The sequence below is a fragment of the Drosophila albomicans genome, chromosome 3 (assembly GCF_009650485.2).
Source record: "Drosophila albomicans strain 15112-1751.03 chromosome 3, ASM965048v2, whole genome shotgun sequence".
NCBI lineage: Eukaryota > Metazoa > Arthropoda > Insecta > Diptera > Drosophilidae > Drosophila > Drosophila albomicans.
Window position 1 is genome coordinate 52,137,666 of NC_047629.2, and position 19,231 is coordinate 52,156,896.

General features: G+C 37.0%; 4 protein-coding genes across 9 annotated transcripts in view; all 4 read left to right on the plus strand.

Annotated features, from left to right (window-relative positions):
* The window catches only part of LOC117571873 (serine-rich adhesin for platelets), a 41,989-nt gene extending 34,697 nt beyond the window's left edge, over positions 1 to 7,292 (plus strand). Inside the window, exons 8-14 of one of the 6 annotated variants that reach the window (XM_052005255.1) lie at positions 913 to 1,309; positions 2,090 to 2,113; positions 2,208 to 2,375; positions 4,183 to 4,326; positions 4,412 to 4,479; positions 5,064 to 5,085; positions 6,223 to 6,315. In XM_052005255.1, coding sequence (XP_051861215.1) covers positions 913 to 1,309; positions 2,090 to 2,113; positions 2,208 to 2,375; positions 4,183 to 4,326; positions 4,412 to 4,479; positions 5,064 to 5,085; positions 6,223 to 6,228 — 829 coding nt within the window. In that variant the 3' untranslated portion in view covers positions 6,229 to 6,315. Of the gene's footprint in view, positions 1 to 912; positions 1,310 to 2,089; positions 2,114 to 2,207; positions 2,376 to 4,182; positions 4,327 to 4,411; positions 4,480 to 5,063; positions 5,397 to 6,222; positions 6,355 to 6,375 lie in introns of those variants that run through there. The other 5 variants (XM_052005256.1, XM_052005259.1, XR_007954989.1 and 2 more) reach the window with 5 other exon arrangements.
* Positions 7,293 to 7,756: 464 nt separating this feature from the next.
* LOC117571875 (carboxypeptidase N subunit 2) lies at positions 7,757 to 10,869 on the plus strand. The gene is made up of 2 exons (XM_034254332.2): positions 7,757 to 8,405; positions 9,756 to 10,869. Exons 1-2 carry the CDS (start codon positions 7,791 to 7,793, stop codon positions 10,782 to 10,784), a joined length of 1,644 nt encoding a protein of 547 aa, XP_034110223.1. The 5' UTR covers positions 7,757 to 7,790; the 3' UTR covers positions 10,785 to 10,869.
* Positions 10,870 to 11,529: 660 nt separating this feature from the next.
* Positions 11,530 to 14,845, plus strand: LOC117571876 (chondroadherin-like). Its single transcript, XM_034254335.2, has 2 exons — positions 11,530 to 12,972; positions 13,665 to 14,845. The coding sequence occupies exons 1-2, from the start codon at positions 12,361 to 12,363 to the stop codon at positions 14,673 to 14,675; spliced, it is 1,623 nt and encodes a 540-aa protein (XP_034110226.1). The 5' UTR covers positions 11,530 to 12,360; the 3' UTR covers positions 14,676 to 14,845.
* Positions 14,846 to 16,135: 1,290 nt separating this feature from the next.
* Positions 16,136 to 17,593, plus strand: LOC117571879 (leucine-rich repeat-containing protein 15-like). Its single transcript, XM_034254339.2, has 2 exons — positions 16,136 to 16,645; positions 17,054 to 17,593. Exons 1-2 carry the CDS (start codon positions 16,352 to 16,354, stop codon positions 17,510 to 17,512), a joined length of 753 nt encoding a protein of 250 aa, XP_034110230.1. The 5' UTR covers positions 16,136 to 16,351; the 3' UTR covers positions 17,513 to 17,593.
* Positions 17,594 to 19,231: the final 1,638 nt, after the last annotated feature.

Genomic DNA, 19,231 nt, shown 5'->3' on the forward strand with positions numbered 1-19,231 from the left:
TCAATAGTTTTGTATAAATTATGGCGCTAACAACGCGCATGTGTAAGACTTGTAGTGCTCCCCTCTCTCTCTCTTTGCCCTCTCTCCCTGCCTCCCACTCTTGCGACGACTGCAACACGCAACAGTTGACTTTCACCAACAGCAGCAACAACAACGACATCGGCAACAACATATTTCCAGCGTGTTTTGGATTTATTTCCACCACGTAACCGACATTAGCCACCGCGATTCAGTCAGCGATGCAGCTTCCCAGCATGTTGGCGGCGCAATTAATTGCCCATTGACAGCGCCTCGCTCCCCTCTTCCCCCCTCTGGAGATGGATGGGGGAACCCTAATCAATGGATGGATTTTCACTTTCATTGCGAGCAAGTTAATTAAATGCGCGTCGCATTGACTAAATAATTGAAAGCGCCGCCAAACCTCCCCACACACGCTTCGAAGTGGAGACTTTTGCCAAACTCTACACACCCCTTGGGGGCAACAACGCAACAAAGTCTCCACTCAGCTGTTGTGGCACTGCGCATGTCCCGATTGTGTCATCGTCAGCGTCGATGTTCTGTGTGCAACACAAAAAAACTAGTTGGAAATTCAAGTTGCAGTGGCAACATGTCCACAGCTGCCTCACCCAGTGGCGTGCGTCGCGTACGCACCGATCTCAAGACCTCCGAGAACAGATTCCTCACGGGGCAGCCGCCGCCTCCTCCTCCTTCAGTTCCTCCTGCTGCTCGCAGTCATCGCAACAGCTCGCCCATTGGCATCAAGCAGCTGAGCAGCTGCCCTCAACACTGCCACTACATGCCACACTTTGCGGCAAGCAGCGCTCCCTCAGCGAATGCCACATATCTTAGGTTGCCACACAGACAAGTTTCGCATAAAGTTATTAATTTGTTTACTCTCTTCATCTCTTGCAGCGCCAAGTTGCCGGCACGTGCCACACGGCTGTTGAATCGCTCGAGGTTGCAGGATCAGCAGCAGCTCACCGGCAACGATTCGGACAACAGTTTGCGTTCAACGCACAGCGGCGCCTCCGGTCGCAAGCGCAGCACAGCTGCCTCGCGTGCCTCCACCGCCTCCTCCACATCGAGTCTGCAGCGTCGCCAGCAACAGCAACAGCAACATCAGCAGCAACAACAACGTTCGCAACTTGCAACGGGTTCGAGACGCGGCACAGGCTACGGCAGCAACGCGGAGCTGCACAGCTCATCGGACGATCTGATGTTGTATGACAAGTCCTTCAGGAATGCCATGATCCAGGATGTGCTGCAGTTCAAGAAGCAGCTGCTGCGACTACGTCGCATCCTTCAAGAGGTAGCTTCTAGTTTTAGCGACTTGTTATACCCGCTACCCATAGGGTAGAAGGGTATTATAACTTTGTGCCGGCAGGAAATGTATGTAACAGGTAGAAGGAGAAATCTCCGACCCTATAAAGTCCAGCCGTGTCCGTCTGTCTGTCTGTCTGTCCGTCCGTATGAAACACTGGATCTCAGAGACTATAAAAGATAGAGCTATAATTTTTTTTCGACAGCATTTGTTATGTTTGCACGCAGATCAAGTTTGTTTCAAATTTTTGCCACGCCCACTTCCACACCCGCAAATCAAAAAAATCAAATAACAAGCGTAACTTTAAAGCTAGAGCTGCGAATTTTGGTATATACAATAATTACTATAGTAGTTATGATTCCTGAAAAATTGGTTGCGATCAGATAAAAATTATCGAAGTTATTAAAGAAATACTTGTGTATGGGCAAAAACGCCTACTTACTGGGGGTCTTAGTTGCTTTATTCGAAAATTTGGTATATTGTGACGTCTATGGTATATTTTGAATGGTGTACTATATCGATATACCAAAATACCATTTGGTATATTTTTAGTATTTTTTAGTATTTTCGGTATATTTTTAAAATAATACCGCAATATTTTGCCTTTATTAAAAATGGGTAGCGGGTATCTCACAGTCGAGCATACTCGACTGTAACTTTCTTACTTGTTTTAGTTTTTCACATACATTTTACTGTTATGCACTTGCCACATGCCACATGCCACTTGCCACACACACACAATCTTTCATCACACTCACATTCGCACAGGAAGCTGATTTTGATTTGAAGCGGGTAGGTTTTTCATTTTCATCTTCCTTTTTTCCTTCACCTCATCAATGTTTCAGCTCCTATAAATTTCTCAATACATTTTTCTCCCTTTTGGCAGACGGAGACGCTGAATCCCTTTGAGAATGACAATGTGCAACTGTTTGCCGCTTGTGGCTTGGATAGCAAGCAGCTGAATGACATCGATTTGGCCAGCTTGACATCGTCCACAACGGAGGATCCACTTCAGGAGTTAACCGATCTACGTAGACAGGTGGTTTACCTTCAGGTATTTGCACGACTTTTTGCATTTCGTTTGCTCGATTAGTTCAAACTCTGAATACAACTACGACTACAACTCAGTCTGAGAGTACTCACTTTCGCTTATCTCTTAATACAATGCAGTCACATTCAAAAAAAAACAGGAACAGTCTCTTTTCTATAATATCAATATAATATAATTATTCGTATTGCTGTCGTTTTTCTTCTTACTCAATACTCAGCATGTAACATACAAAAAAAAAATAACAAAAGCAGACAACATTCACAATATATATATCAAAACAATTACCTCAACTCTTGCTTATTATCCATATATATACATAACTGTATCTTTTAGCTATTGTGTACATAGCCATGGTTTGTTTTTTGATCTGAGATACAAGCACTCTATACTCTATATATACAACTAAAATATCTAGCCACACACCAAAAATAAAACAACACAAACAAATCTGCAAAACAAAACAATACGAAACTCTTTTAACTCTTTTGTTTGTAATTCATGCTCCAAATTCCGAAAAGACAATAGATTAAAGAGCGTACTGCATAGACTACACTTAATTAATGAGAAACTAGAATGCAACAGGTATTTTGATGACTTCTCTGGAAGTACAATTTGAGAATATTTTAATGGGAATATAAAATTAGAATGTTAGAATTTCAATAATTAGTTTAAATTTTATTTACAATTCATTTTGGGGAAGTAGTTTCAGAACTTTTTTGGAATACACAAAACACAAAATTAGTGAACTTAAAAGAAATTGAAAAGCAATTGAAGATGTACAAAATTTATGTAAATACGAATTCAAATAACGAATAATCATTTTAGGGAATGAAATCAATTTAACTTGTTTGAGACTCTTCTTGAATAATAAACATACAAAAACAAAAAGATTAAAAAGAAAATTAAATATATGATAATAAGAATAGGCAACAAAAAAAAATGGAATAGTTTATATAATACTTAGAAAAACTAATTGCTTAAAATTAATAAAACAAAGTATGCAAACAAAATAAATTGGAAAATATGTTTAAAACTAAAAAAATGAAATTAAAATAATACAAATGGAAGGAAATGAAAACTAACTTAACTAATTGGACTAACTTACTATTAAAACTTAATCCTGTTTATTGAGTTTCAATGGAATAAAAATAGATTGAAAATATTTACTATTACAACTTAATCTTCGTCATTGAGTTTTAAAAGTAAATTATTCCAAACAACTCAATCTTCTTAATTAAGTTTTAAAAGAAAATTATTGCGTTCTATTTTCATTTCATTTCATTCGTATTATTTTAATTTTTTTTGTCTAGTTTGCCCAACAATCATTTAAGCTTTTGGGAAATCTAGTTCAGTTGATCAATCATAAATCACAACAATTTGAAAGACAGGTTTTTAATGTGCTAAAAAAATTCAATCAAAAACAAAAAACATTCCCAAAAAGGAAATGAAATAGATAACAAATCATTAACAATTTGAATTACAACAGTGATTGACAATTTAAAATTCTTTGTTAATAGTTCAATTTAGCGACTTAAAATAGTTCGAAGTTGTCACTATTCTATTCTATTTTATTTTCGGAGCTTCGAGCATGATTTGTGATTGATGTTGATTGATTAGCTGGTTAGCTTAAGCATACTCTTTGCTCGTATGTCTGCAAGTTTTACTCATTACAAAACTGAACACTCTCTGGCTTAGTTCGTGAACATATGAATATTTAATTTAGTTTTGCTGTGCGCAAGATAGAGATAGCATCGATTGATTGCGAGAAAGAGTAAGAGCTAACTTTCGTATATCGTATGTCTGCATCTAGGGTCAAGTGGATGATCGTGATCGCACCATACGCCTGCAGCGAGATCTCATCGAGCAGCTGGAGGCGGAGAAGCGTCAAGCGGCAACGGCTGGCAACGAAGTGACCAACAAGGAATGCATTAGCATGGCCACCCAGACCGAGCGAGTAAGTGTGATCGAATAATATTCAAATTATAGTATAAATAAGTGTATGTTTGTGTGTGTGTGCACAATGATTGACTAACCGAAAGCTATCAACAATTCCAATTCCACTTTCACAGACACGACCACTTGCCATTGGTGCGGAGGGTTTGTCCAGGTAGGCAAAACACATTCAATACATTCAAATTCATTCATTATTATTATTATTATTTATATATTTATTTAGTTATTTTAGTTATTATTTGGTTTCACGTGGCTCGCCACATGCAACAAAATGTTGTACAAAACGTCGCTTGTGGCGGCAGTCGTTGAATTGCCACTCAACTCGAAACTCAGCTGACAGCTGGCTTCATGCGCCGCTGGCTTGCAAGTTGCAAGTTGCCAGTTGCGGTTGTGGCATGCAAATCAGTGGGCCACTTGACGCTAATGGCCGCAAATTGTAATGCTGGCAGCCCAATTGGGGCAACTGCAACTTCAACTACAACTGCGATAACAATTGCAAGTAGCTGCCACAAGCGACGCCGCGTTGCACTTACTACTTATACTACATTGCATTTTGCATTGTGCATTGTGCTCAATGCCTAACTGTTCGTATCTTTAACATTTGATTAACCACTTTTGCCACTTCGATCCTCCCTCTCTGCTCCCTTTTTCCCACCACACACTCACACACCCACATGCCACACACCAATCTCTCTTTAACATGCTGCCACACGATATCTATCTATAACATATATATAGACTACAGTTTGGGGAGCAACAGGTACTATTTTGTGATTTCATCTTAGCCATTATCGTGTTGTGTGCGATCAATCTCTTATGTATACTACATCTAAGCTATAGCTGTATGGATAACTGTAACTTTTGCACCTGAAGCGTTACACTTCTCAGATTAATTAATATGTTATATGCATACAAATAGCTTTAACTGTATTCAATACTAACTTTGCATTAATTTGATATTCCTAATTAGACTAAGTCATAAGTAGGTTTAAGCATTCAATTTGTTGCCTGACACTTAACACTGTTTGTAAACTAATTTAATTGCATGCGGCAATTAAATAGAGTAACCAGGTAAAGCTGATCTACAACTAACCAAAAAACTTTAATAAAATCCAAGAAGGTAACATTTCTCATTTGCATGCTAAACTGATGAAAAAGAGTATAAAATAGTTAACAATTGAGTTACAGCGTTGCCACTTTTTGTAAAGCGCTGCCCACTTGCTATGTTGATGCTGCCAACTTGTTAACATTAAGCAACTTTTCATGAACTTGAATTTAAACCTAAATGCAGTTTTATTTTGAATTAATTAAGCAAGTTTTTAGTGTCTGCATTTTTAAATTACACTTTATTGAATTTAAATGCAATTTCTCACATATCTTCAATTCAATCAATTCAAAATCATTATAAAGTTGGAAACTTGAATTTAAGGTTTTATTTTGAATTCATAATGCAAATTTTGAATTTTAAATTACACTTTTTGAAATTAAATCCAGTTTATCACACATTTTCAATTCACATACTTTAAGAATCATAAAATCACTCTTTGATCTTGTTGAATTTAAATGCATTTGAAATATCACTTTATCTTTTTTTAACAATAATTAAGCCATTGTTTGTCTATATTAATTTCTAGATGCAGTTTTATTACAACAAATTAAGTGCATTCAAAGAATACTCTTGATTTTCTTGAATCGTACTGTCAACTTTTGAGAAGTTCTGTGTTTGGCGTTGCCACACTTGTTTAAAAATACATAACCTATAAAAAGTCTTTAACATGCACTTGAGAAATGTCACCCTGACTTAATCGCATTAATATAAAAAGTTGACTACTCTGAGCATGTAATGCTTGTATTTATCACACACAAAACTAATCTATGAATGTTTCTCTGTCCACAGAAGTAAGCCCGAATACACCAGTTACACGACGCACTTTCCGGCGTTGCACTTGCATTGCAATGACTCGACGGTGGCTGCCACAACGATCATACGTCATCAGCAGCAGCCGCTGCAGCAGGCACAGACATGCAACAGCAACAGCAACAACAACAGCAATCACAACAACAACAGCAACAACAACAACAACAATTGTCGTGCCCTGAGTCAGACACGTCGACACACGATCATTTCAACGACGCTGACCAATTACAATCAGCAACTGGCAGCTGCCGCTTATCCGCGTCGCGCTTCCATCGCCTGGGATGCCACCGAGACAGCGACACCAACGCCAACGACCACGCCCACAGCGGCAGTTGTCGCCCACAAGCCGGTGCGCATAACACTGATCGGTGAGCCGCTGCCAATGCCGAAGTCGAAGCCGAAGTCGCAACAACAACATCAACAGGCGAAGACGCGCTTCCTCAATGGCGGCAGCTGCCAGAGCAACGGTCAGGGCAACCATCATCATTATCAGCCGTTATACAACAGCAACAAGATGACAAACCCAACCGTAACTATAGTCTGATTTATAGATAAACCTATATTACCCCCAACCGTCTACTGCATTCTTCAAACTATATTCCTACAACAAACTGCGCACAATTATCTCTCGGCAGGCGCTTAACAAAGTAAGCTTAAAAAAAAATAAAATAAAATCATCGATAGCAGAAAAAATAACTTGGATTAGTATCGGCATAGCATAGCATATAAAAAGAAAAAACAATACGCGTTAATACAATAGAAAATAATATAAAATATGAAAAGTATATAAAGTATATCTAAAATAATCATAGAATACTATATGATATGATATTTTGTAAAATGAAATCCAATAAGAATAACAAATGTTATAACATTTGAATATACTCTCAAATCGTTTGCAGTCTTACCAAAACCAGTGAAAAACTTAAGATATATACATACATTAAAATTCCTTGAGCATTATATACTCTTATATATTATAGCTCTTGGCAATTAACAAAGATTCTATAAAAAAGACAAATAAAATTTCAACTTTTTTCTTATATAAATGTTCTAAGCTTAATTAAAACAATTAATTGTTAATTATGTTATTTAATTTGTAGCCTAAGTTTTAGTATTCTTCGATAGTTGTTTGTTTTTAGTTATTTGTATTATAATCGTACGCTAGATTTATTCATACATAGTTTCTATATTCACACAATGCTACAAAATAGTCTAAAGAAAAAATAATTATAATAATTACATTTATTTTTTTTCTGCAAGTGCACAATAAATTGTAATCAATGTGCAACTAAATATAAATAAATTATATATATTACTACACTATAAAGAATACAGAATATATATTATTGTAAACAATGCTAAGCTGATTAAAGAGTTCTAGCTAGACGCTATTTATCTATATATAAATATCTTTGAGAGGTGCTCTCAGTGTTTTCATTCAACTTCTGGGTAAGAGACGATTCAAAACCGGACTCGAGAGTTGAGAACTCGATTTGCATTCCGATCGAAATACTTCGCAGTTGTGTTTGAGCTGTCGTGGTGAAATGTCGCTCTTAACTTGGCCAATTCTATGGCTCATCTGCTGTGTTGTCGCGACTGCAACGCAATCCTGTGAGAAAGATGGAGAGCTTAGATTCATGTGCCGCGAATTGAGCAGCCTGAACGATCTATTGAACATAAAAAATGTAACCATCGATCACATTTATACACTCAACATCAGCAATAAGCAAACCGAGCTCAGCATTGGAGCACCCAACAGTGGAATAAACTTGGAACAATTGATGATCTTGGATCTGTCCCAAGTGCCACGCTTAGTGCTTCTTAGTGGCGGCTTCTCCAATCTCCCCGAACTACTCTATCTCAACATCAGTGGCTGTGCCGTGGAACAACTGCTGAGCTCGCATTTTGCAGCCAATTCGGTGCTTAAACTGCTCGACGCCAGTCACAATGAGCTCAATGCTCTGACAAAGGATTTCTTTGTCAATCTTCCAGATTTGATTCTTGCTAATTTCACTCACAATGCTCTGAGTCATGTGGAGTTGCCGCACATGCTACATCTGAGAGAGCTTCACCTTGGCAACAATGACTTGGCAAGTTTGAGCCTGGGCGATTGTCCGCACTTGCAGCAACTCATCCTCAACGACAATCAACTCACTCAGGTAAGTTCCAGGTGGAAATTAGTCATACTTTTGTTTTGCATAATTGAGATTATAATATGAATATATGGTAATTGCGAGCAGCGGTGCCTTGAAAATTGTCTTATGAAATTGGAACAACTAACTTATATCCTATATTTCATATTGAAATTATTTGCGTCATGGTATAAACAAATATTTAGAAAAATTAACAAGCATAGTCGAGCACACTCGACTATTGTTTAAATTTAAACTCTATTAAACTTGAGAAATTCACAGTATGTGAACCAGAGTTTTAATGTTTGGTTTCATTAGGAGAATGTAAAATCTTTTACCTATAAATTTTAGAATAAGTTCTGTATTACAAATGTAAAAAATTAAGTAATTCTTACAAAAGTTTTAAGTTTACATACAACAAGTGAGAAAGTTACAGTCGAGTGTGCTCGACTGTGAGATACCCGCTACCCATTTGTAATAAAGGCAAAATATTGCGGTATCATTTTCAAAATATACCGAATATACTAAAAAAATACTAAAAATATACCAAATTGTATGTTTGGTATATCGATATAATACACCATTCAAAATATACCATAGACGGCACAATATACCAGATTGTCGGCCAAAGCAACTCAAACCCCTAGTAAGTAGGCGTTTTTGTCCATACAAAAGTATTTCTTTAACAACTTCCACAATTTTTATCTGATCGCAACGAAATTTTCAGGAATCATAACTACTACAGTAATTATTGCATATACCAAAATTCGGGGGCGGAAGTGGGCGTGGCAAAAAATTGAAACAAACTTGATCTGCGTGCAAACATAACAAATGCTGTCGAAAAAAAATTATAGCTCTATCTCTTATAGTCTCTGAGATCCAGTGTTTCATACGGACGGACGGACAGACGGACAGACACTCAGACGGACAGACGGACAGACGGACATGGCTATATCGTCTAAGCTGTTGACGCTGATCAAGAATATATATACTTTATAGGGTCGGAGATGCCTCCTTCTACCTGTTACATACATTTCCTGCCGGCACAAAGTTATAATACCCTTCTACCCTATGGGTAGCGGGTATAAAAATAATATATATGGTACTTCAGAAAATTAAGTACTTAAATCGTACCAATAGTAATGTAAAATAGTTGCTGACATCTTCAGCTCTCTTAACGAATAAATACCTAAGTGATCCTCTAACATTCCTGAATATACTGCAGGGTATTCAAACAAGTTTAGCGCACAATGAAATGGTGCCATCGTCATAACCATGACAATTAAATCTCAACGATATTAGCCAACTGATTGGATCATAATCCATAAAAATCTCAATTAGACTATTAAACTTTCCGGTTTCCCCTTTTGCATACAGTTGGATGCAACTTTGCTGCGAGGATTTCCCGAATTGTTGGAGCTGGAGCTCAGCGGGAATTCGATAACTGAGATTGGCAAGGACACTTTCCAGCCATTGATGCATCTGCGCATACTAAATCTCTCGATGAATGCTTTGAGTGCACTTCGTGTCCAAGTCTTTGGCTCATCAGTTGTGAAGAAATTTACACTGCAACAATTGGATCTCTCACAGAATAACATACGTCTGCTCTTCGACAATCAATTTCGATTGTTGGGTGGTCTCCAGATGCTGGATTTATCCGGCAATAGCATCGTCAGTCTAAACAGTCTTCACTTTGCAGGGTTGCAATCCCTACGCAAATTGTATTTGCAGTCGAACGATGTAATCGAAATAAAAGAAAACACCTTCTCAGCTCTTGAGGATCTGGATACGCTCGACTTGTCGCACAACAGCATCGAATACCTGGGCGAGCATGTCTTTGGCAGTAAGACGCTGCCACGTTTTCGCAAGCTAAACTTAAACGCCAACAATCTGAAGCATCTGCACATCATGGCCTTCTCTTCGCTGCCCTTCTTGGAGTATCTCTCGCTGGGCAACAATGAATTGCGTCACCTGCACGAGCGCATCTTTGCTCCCTTGCGACAACTGCAAAAGCTGCATTTGGGACACAATCAATTCACGGAGCTAAGCAATAATATTCTGGAGAGTCTAAACAACATCACAGATCTTCTCATTGATAACAATCAGTTGACTTTCCTGCCCGAATTGAATGGAATGCTGCCCCATTTGCAACGTGTGGCCATTGAGGGAAATCCCTGGCAATGTGCCTGCTTTGCTGAACTGGAGCATTGGCTGCACTCCAGACAGGTGAAGTATCTGCGTGATAACACCGGGTTCTATAACGGGGAGAAGCCACTTTGCGTGGTCACAACTGTTGAGAATTGCGTGCGAAATGTGCTCGACGATCGACATCAAGATGCTATGGATGAGTTTGAACATCATCTGAATGGCAAACAATCTGAGGAGGAAAGTGACGAAGCAGAATGATAATGATTAATTGTTATGATTAATTCATATTCTATTATTAATGACGCAATATTCGAAGAATTTGTGTATGCCTATTTAAATAGTCTATATAAGTAAGTACACGAAAAAAAGTTAAATAAGTAAGAAAGTGTGTGTCGAGTGTGCTCGACTGTGAGATAGCCGCTACCCATTTTGAATAAAAGAAATATATTTTGGGGTATTTTTCTTAAAATATACCGAATATGCTGCAAAAATACTAAAAATATACTACATTGTATACTTGGTATATCGATATAGTACCGCAATCAAAATATACCATAGACGGCACAATATACGAGATTGTAAGACCCCAAGTAAGTAGAGTTTTTGCTTATATCTACTATAGTATTTATTGCATATACCAAAATTCGGGGGTGGAAGTGGGCGTGGCAAAAATTTGAAATAAACTTAATCTGCGTGCAAACAAAACAAATGCTCTCGAAAAAAAATTATAGCTCTATCTCTTATGGTCTCTGAGATCCAGTGTTTCATGTGGACGGACAGGCAGACACAAAGACAGACAGACGGACATGGCTAGATCGTCTCGGCTGTTGACGCTGATATATATACTTTATAGGGTCGGAGATGCCTGTTACATACATTTCCTTCCGGCACAAAGTTATAATACCCTTCTACCCTATGGGTAGCGGATATAAAAAATTCTAATGTTAGAAAACACATCTTGATTTAAGAAAATTTAATATACAACTTAAGTTCTTCTTAATATGTTAATAATATTTTATTGTTACTTATTTACTACTTAATCACTGTATTACCATTATATGATTTTTAATTAGCTTATTCAGTTATTCAGTTGTGTGTTGATCACTTTACTTACAAAATGTTTGCTATCAATTCACATAGCATTTGAACCAAGCATCTCTTTTGAAAATGGTTCACAAAAGCTCAACTAACTGAACTATAAACTCAAACACTCAACACTCTAAGGAAGATTTTATGGAAATTTCGGTGGATTACCGAATTTTGTAAGAAATTTTGGTCTTATTTTGAAAATTTAGCATTTTTCAGACTAATGTTCATGTTCTTAATGTTCATGTGGTCTTATTTTGAGAACATAATTCTTAAGACGAATGTTCTTGATTTTAGATCGTGCAATAAGGCTGGATTTTTGTAAAAAAAAAAAAATCATAATATAACATATATAAAAAGCGTTTGCTTAGTAAAAAAAAATATGATTTTTAAATAAAAAGTAAATTATCTAAATTCACATGCATGAATACTTCACCAAATTTGATCGTGCAATAAGGCTGGATTTTTGTGAACATTAAATCAAACTATCAACTTTTTCGGTATATATAAAAAGCCATTGTTTATTAAACAAAATATGATTTTCAATTGAAGTACGCATGGGGAAATATATGAATTTTGACAATGACTAGACTTTGTCATACTGATAACCTAAGGCCTCTCTCTATCTGGACTTTATAAAATATGAACATCACTAGAGCGAAAGCTCTCTTGACGCACGAAAACCAGGTTCGTTTATTTTGGTACTAATTCAAACGCTGCTCAGTTGTTGCTGAACTGACACGTCGAAATGTCGTCGCTTTTTAATTCGACTTGTCTATGCCTCATCTGCTGTGTTGTCATTGCTGCCACACAAAATTGTGAGATAGAAGGAGACTGGTACTCCGATTTAAAGTGCCAGGAAGTGAGCAGTCTACAGGAAATAACTAGAGTGAAATCTTTATCCTCAATACTCCAACTAAATCTCGTCATCAATAACAACCATACAGAGCTAATCATTGGAGCAGCCAACTTTACTCTTCCCACTTTGATGGGTATCGATCTGCATGTGCCACACTTAGAGCTTCGCAATGGCGCCTTCGCCAATTTTCCTGATCTAGGGTGGATCACTATGAATGACTGTGGCTTGGAGCAACTGGAGAAGTCGTATTTTTCCATTCATCGGAGGATGCTCCAGATCAGAGTCAGCCACAATAAGCTCAAATTTATCTCAAAAGGTGTTTTTGAGAATCTTTTCCAATTGGTTTATGTTTATTTGGATCATAATGATCTGACTCATCTGGAGTTGCCGCACATGACTTACCTGAGAGATCTTTACCTTGGACATAATAAATTAGACGATTTTAACTGTGATTGTCCACACTTACTACTACTCTACCTCAACGACAATCAACTCACTCACGTAAGTTGCATCATGATATTTGTAAATGAATATTGAAGCGCTACTGAAGTTGTTTTTGCGTATTATGAGTCCCTTTATAAACATAATACATGCTCTCTAAAAATATTTGAACAACTACCAAATATTCTGTGCTGCACAAAAAAAAAACTATTAACATATATTGAAGATTTCTTCATCATAAAATTTGAAAAATAATTCATAGATGTAACATTAATAGAATGTTGTTAACAATCTTAGAAATATATCAGCTTAATTTACTACCAGTGTCGCAAAACTTTATTTGTATTTGAATATTAACGTTTATTTGAAAAATATGTACACACTTAAAATAAATATATACACACTTAAAGCAAATATGTACACACTGAAAGTTAGTATGTACACAATTAGTAGTGAAAAAAAGAAGAAAGTAGCAAGATCACATTTTGAGTTTGAAATAAATAAAAATAATAAAACTATAATTCTACCACAACCAGAGCATTTGAAAGTAGATTCGTAGATTCGCTTTGTACTTAAGAGATTTGTTTAGAAACTTTTATTTATTTGTATTATTTAACAGCAAAGAAAAATGCATCTGAAATGAATAACACATATAATAGGACTCAAACAAGTTTGACAACAACAATTCCTTTGAAAATCAGATGACGTCATATGCAAACAATTTCTTCATTTTCTGTCATTTTCTCGATTAGGTGGATTCCACTTCATTCCAACAATTACCCGAATTATTGGAGCTGCAGCTGAGCGGAAATTTGATAACTGATATTGGCAAGAATACTTTCCAGTCGTTGACAAAACTGCGCACTCTAAATCTATCGAGGAATGCATTGACTTCACTTCCGGCAGATGTCTTTGGCTCATCAATTGAGCAGCAATTCACATTGCAACAATTGGATCTCTCTCATAACAACATTAATGTGCTCTTCGAAAACCAATTCGAATTGCTAGGTGGACTCCAGTTGCTGGATTTATCCGGCAATAAAATTGCCGTTTTGAAGAGTGCTCACTTCGCAGGTCTGATTTCGTTACGCCATTTGTATTTGGGGTCAAACGACAACATGGAGCTAAGGGGACACACCTTTGAAACACTCAAGCAACTGGAGACGCTCGACTTGTCACACATTGGTCTCGATATTCTGGGTCCACATCTCTTTGGCTACAAACAGGAGGAGACAGAAAGTATCTATTATTACTTGCGAATGGCTCACATGCGTAAGCTTAATCTAAACGGCAATAAACTCCAACATCTGCACCTTAGAACCTTCGCTAAGTTATCCTCTTTGAAAGAACTCTATCTGAGCAACAATGCATTGCGGTTTCTTTCCGCAAGCGTGCTTGATCCAATACAAAATTTGAGGAAGCTGGACGTGAGTTACAATCAATTGGCAGAGATAAGCAGCGAAGTTCTGAATAGGCTGAACAACATCACGGATCTGCATATTGACAACAATCAGCTGACTTTTCTACCCAATCTTAATGGAACGCTGCCCCATTTGCAAAGTGTGGCCATCAAAGGCAATCCCTGGCAATGTGTTTGCTTGATGGAATTAAAGGATTGGTTGACTTCCCGCCAGGTAAACTATGAAGACGGCAGCAATGTGAAATGCGTGGAGACAACCTTTGATTACTGTGTGCAAAATGTGAAGGATGATCGACGTAACGATGCTGAGAATGAGCTTGAGTTTTGGCGAACAACCGGATGAGGTGTTGCAATGGTGAAACTATGTAATTTAATCGTAAAATTTACAAATTGAATTGTTTGCTTGTATTCTTCATGGCTTCACAATTTTAAGAAATTCTTTTCAAGTTCGTTAAAAATTATACTTTTTATAATAACCAAATTCGTTTTAATAAACATACATTAATGAATTAACTCAGCATATCATTATCTTTAACACTTTGTTTTAATTGAAGACATTAACCGAAAGAGAATAAAAGATAACTATAGCATTCTCATTTAGACACAAGGAAACTGAAAACAAGGCTTCAGCATTGCATCGGCAACTTGATTATCTGTCCGGATTTGTTGTTAAACTTTAATCGATCTTGCTGAAATATATTCTGTGTTGAAATGATGGCTGCAGCTGAATTCTCCACTTGTCGAATTAGTATATCACTTAGTTTTATAATATACTGTTAGAAAGCGAACACACTCGATAGGGTTGGAGATGCTTTCTTCTACCTGTTACATAAATTTCCTGCCGGCACAAAGTTATAATACCCTTCTACCCTATGGGTAGCGGGTATAAAAACAATGCAGTATTAATCTACAAATATACCAACTCAAAAAATACTGAAAAATATACCAACCAGATTTTCCAGCCAAAGCAACTAAAACCCCACAGCATCAGATCCCGAAAATTAATTCTCTTACACTTATAGTCCCGAGATTAACGAACGGTCAGACGGACAGAGAGATAGATATACCGACAGACATGGCTTCAGCTCTTCGTTAATTAATGCCGATCATAACTACATACACTTTATGGATTCGGAGATGACAACTTTTGTCAGTTACAGACATTTCCTGTAGACACAAAGTGATATTCATCGCCTACTCTATAAGTAGCGATTGTAGACATAACTTTCGGTTTGTGCCATTATCAAATTCAATAGCAACAAATTGGGCTCTGACACACGGGTGCTGAGTTTTCTTTGATCCAGTACTCTTACGAGTGCTAATAGACCAGCACATGCTTCATAGATAACAATAACAGTTTTTCATTAAAAGTCCTTTTTTCCCGTTCTACACAAAAAATCTAAAGCATACTTTCAGGGTGACTAATGTACGAAATAAACCGTATACAGTAAATGGAGACAAGCTTATCTACGGCTTACGAAATTTCTCCTATGATTATTATCATTTTCAATTCAATTACGCATTTCGGACGATGACTAAACTTTGTGGTGTTGATAACCTTTAGACTATATAGAACATGGACGTCATTCTAGCGAAAGCTCTCTTGACGCACGAAAACCAAACTCGATACAAACGAAATTCATTTATTTTGCGTACTAATTCAAACGCTGCTCAATTGTTGCTGAACTGTCACGTCGAAATGTCGTCGCTTTTAAATTGGTTAATTCTTTGCCTCATCTGCTGTGTTGTCATTGTTGCCACTCAAAACTGTGAGATAACAGGACAATGGAACACCTATTTCGAATGCCAGGAAGTGAGCAGTCTACAGGAAGTAGCTAGAGTTAAATCTTTATCCTCAATACACCTACGAAGGATCGTCATCAATAACACGGGCACAGAGCTAATTATTGGAGCAGCCAACTTTACTCTTCCCATTTGGTGGGTATCAATCTGCATGTGAAACGCTTAGAGCTCCGCAATGGCGCCTTTGCCAATCTCCCTGGTCTGTGGTGGATCAATATGAATGACTGTGGCTTGGAACAACTGGAGAAGTCATATTTTCCCATTCATCCGGAGATGCACGAGATCCGAGTCAGCCACAATAAGCTTAAATTTATCTCAATAGATTTTTTTGAGAATCTTTTCAAATTGGTTATTGTTCATTTGGATCATAATTCTCTGACTCATCTGGAGTTGCCGCACATGAAAAGTCTGAGAGAACTTTACCTTGGACATAATAAATTGGCCGATTTCAACTTTAGTGATTGTCCACGCTTGGAAATACTATACCTCAACGACAATCAACTCACACAGGTAATTTGCTTCATGATATTGTATTTGTGAATGAATATTTTAAGCTCTACGGTAGCTCCTCTTGCGTATTATCAGTGCATTTATAAACATAATACACGCCCTCTAAAAATATTTGAGCAATTTGCAAAGAGATGTCAGTTTATTTAATACTTTAGATAAACTTTTTAGAAACTTTTTTTATTCATATAACTAACAGTAAACTAAAATGTATCTGAAATAAATAGCACAAGTAATAGGACATATAAATATATGATACCTTTATTGCTAAATTGCTGAGTAGTTAAATAAGTTTGAAAAGTGAAATCACAATTCTTTTGAAAATCAGATCACTTCATACTCGTATCTCCATAATTTCTTCACAAACCACTCACTTTTAAACTTTTCTAATCCTGTCATTTTTTCTCTTAGCTGGATTCCACTTCTTTCCAACAATTACCCGAATTATTGGAGCTGCAGCTGAGTGGAAATTTGATTACTGAGATTGGCGCGGATTCCTTCCAGTCACTGATAAAACTGCGCACTCTAAATCTCTCGAGGAATGCATTGACTTCACTTCCGGCAGATGTTTTTGGCTCATCAACTGAGCAGCAATTCGCACTGCAACAATTGTATCTCTCTCACAACAACATTAATGTGCTCTTCGAAAACCAATTCGAATTGTTGGGTGGACTCCAGTTGCTGGATTTATCCGGCAATAAAATCGCCACTCTGAAGAGTGCTTACTTTTCAGGCCTGCATTTGCAGAAGCTAAATGTGGGTCACAATCAATTGGCGGATATAAGCAGCGATGTTCTGGAGAGTCTAAACGGCATCACGGATCAGCTTATTAACAACAATCAAACGACTTTTCTGCACAAATTGAATTAGACGATTCCCCATTTGAGGGATGATCGACGTAACGATGCTAAGGAAGAGCTTAAGTTTTCAGATGAGGTCGTCTAATGATTACATTATGTAATTGTTGAATAGCGTAGCTTTTTATTATTTACAGATCATGGTAAATTAATATGGTTTCCACTATATTATAAACTTAGAAGCGTCGCTACAACAATTTGTTTTCAAGTTCTTTAAATATGAAACTAGTAACATTAATAAAAATAGTTTTGAATGACAAATATCAATAAATGAAAACTTAAGATGTATATTTTCTTTAATTTATTCCATTATTAATAAAAAAGGTTTTACAATGATCACAAGAATCTTACGTACTGGAACTCTATGTCGACCTAGTTATAATCAGCAACACAAAAAATCGAGCTACCGATAGTTAGAAGATAGACCTTTTGCTGAAAGTAGACCTTCAACTCAGCGAGATTCTTGTAGATCGTAAAAGTCGACAAGGTATAATACCCAAGATATATCTTGGAATCAGACTTGGCTCAAAATTGCTATTTGGGAAGCATTTCAATCCCCTCTAGTATATAGGAAGTCATAAATTTATATAAATAATGTTGCCTACTGTATGACATAAAGATCGCTGGTGCTCTGCAAATCAAAAGTACATAGTCTATGGCGTTTGCTGAATACCACCTCGGCTAATAAAATAATTAGCAGTTATCATGCAGTATCGGTAAAGATTTAATAGCAGCAAAAAGTAAAATAATCTATGAGCAATGACACGCGACTAAAATGACAATCAATTTCGTATTTCAAAAGTCAAGCTCTTGACATTTTGAAATCACTGGATCATGGCCGGCGAATCTGAATGCTGAGGCTATACAGTGACGTATATTTCTAAGAATCCCAAACGTTCACAGGTCACGAATGCTTCCGCTCGTTTCTATGGGATGCCGATAAAGACAATGTCGATCACACTGTGATTCACTGTACAAGATTCGACTAACAACGAACATTACTGACGTAAGCGATAGGACATATAACGCCAGAAAATATAATCTCCTAGAGAAGCGAAAGCAAAGAGAATTAAAACAAGTATAAAAGCTACAGTTGGGCGTGTTTGACTGTGAAATACCCGCTACCCACTTTTAATCAAATTTAAACAATGCGGTATTATTCTGTAAATATACGGAACCAATATACCACAAAAATACTAAAACATGCCGAAGGCTATATTTGGTATATTGGGACAGTATTGCATACAAAATATACCATAAAGCAACACATATACCAAATTGTCAGACCAACTAAGCACGGATAGTAGTAGGCGCTTTTTGCAATATAAAACTACCCGCTACCCATAGGGTAGAAGGGTATTGCGAATAACTTTGTGCCGGTAGCAAATGTTTGTAAAAGAAAGTATATAAAGTATATAGAAAGTATATTCTTGATCCATGTCCATCTGTCCGTCTGTCTGTCTGTCAGTCTGTCCTTATAAAACACTGGATCTCTATAAATTTTTTTCGACAGCATTTATTATGTTTTCACGCAGATCAAGTTTGTTTTAAATTTTTGTCACGCCCACTTCCGCCTCCGCAAATCAACAAAAATCGAATAACAAGCGTAATTCTAGAGCTGGCAATTTTGGTATACACAATAACAACAATAGTAATTGTGATTCCTGAAAATGTGGTTGCGATCAGATAGAAATTGCCGAAGTTATTAAGGAAATACTTTTGTATGGGCAAA

Bases quoted from the DNA above. Each gene is read 5' to 3' on its own strand.
- LOC117571875 (XM_034254332.2), top strand. From the start codon at position 7,791: ATGTCGCTCTTAACTTGGCCAATTCTATGGCTCATCTGCTGTGTTGTC. The intron at 8,406-9,755 runs GTAAGTTCCAGG...TTTTGCATACAG, and splicing joins ACGACAATCAACTCACTCAG to TTGGATGCAACTTTGCTGCG.
- LOC117571876 (XM_034254335.2), top strand. From the start codon at position 12,361: ATGTCGTCGCTTTTTAATTCGACTTGTCTATGCCTCATCTGCTGTGTT. The intron at 12,973-13,664 runs GTAAGTTGCATC...TTTCTCGATTAG, and splicing joins ACGACAATCAACTCACTCAC to GTGGATTCCACTTCATTCCA.
- LOC117571879 (XM_034254339.2), top strand. From the start codon at position 16,352: ATGAATGACTGTGGCTTGGAACAACTGGAGAAGTCATATTTTCCCATT. The intron at 16,646-17,053 runs GTAATTTGCTTC...TTTTTCTCTTAG, and splicing joins ACGACAATCAACTCACACAG to CTGGATTCCACTTCTTTCCA.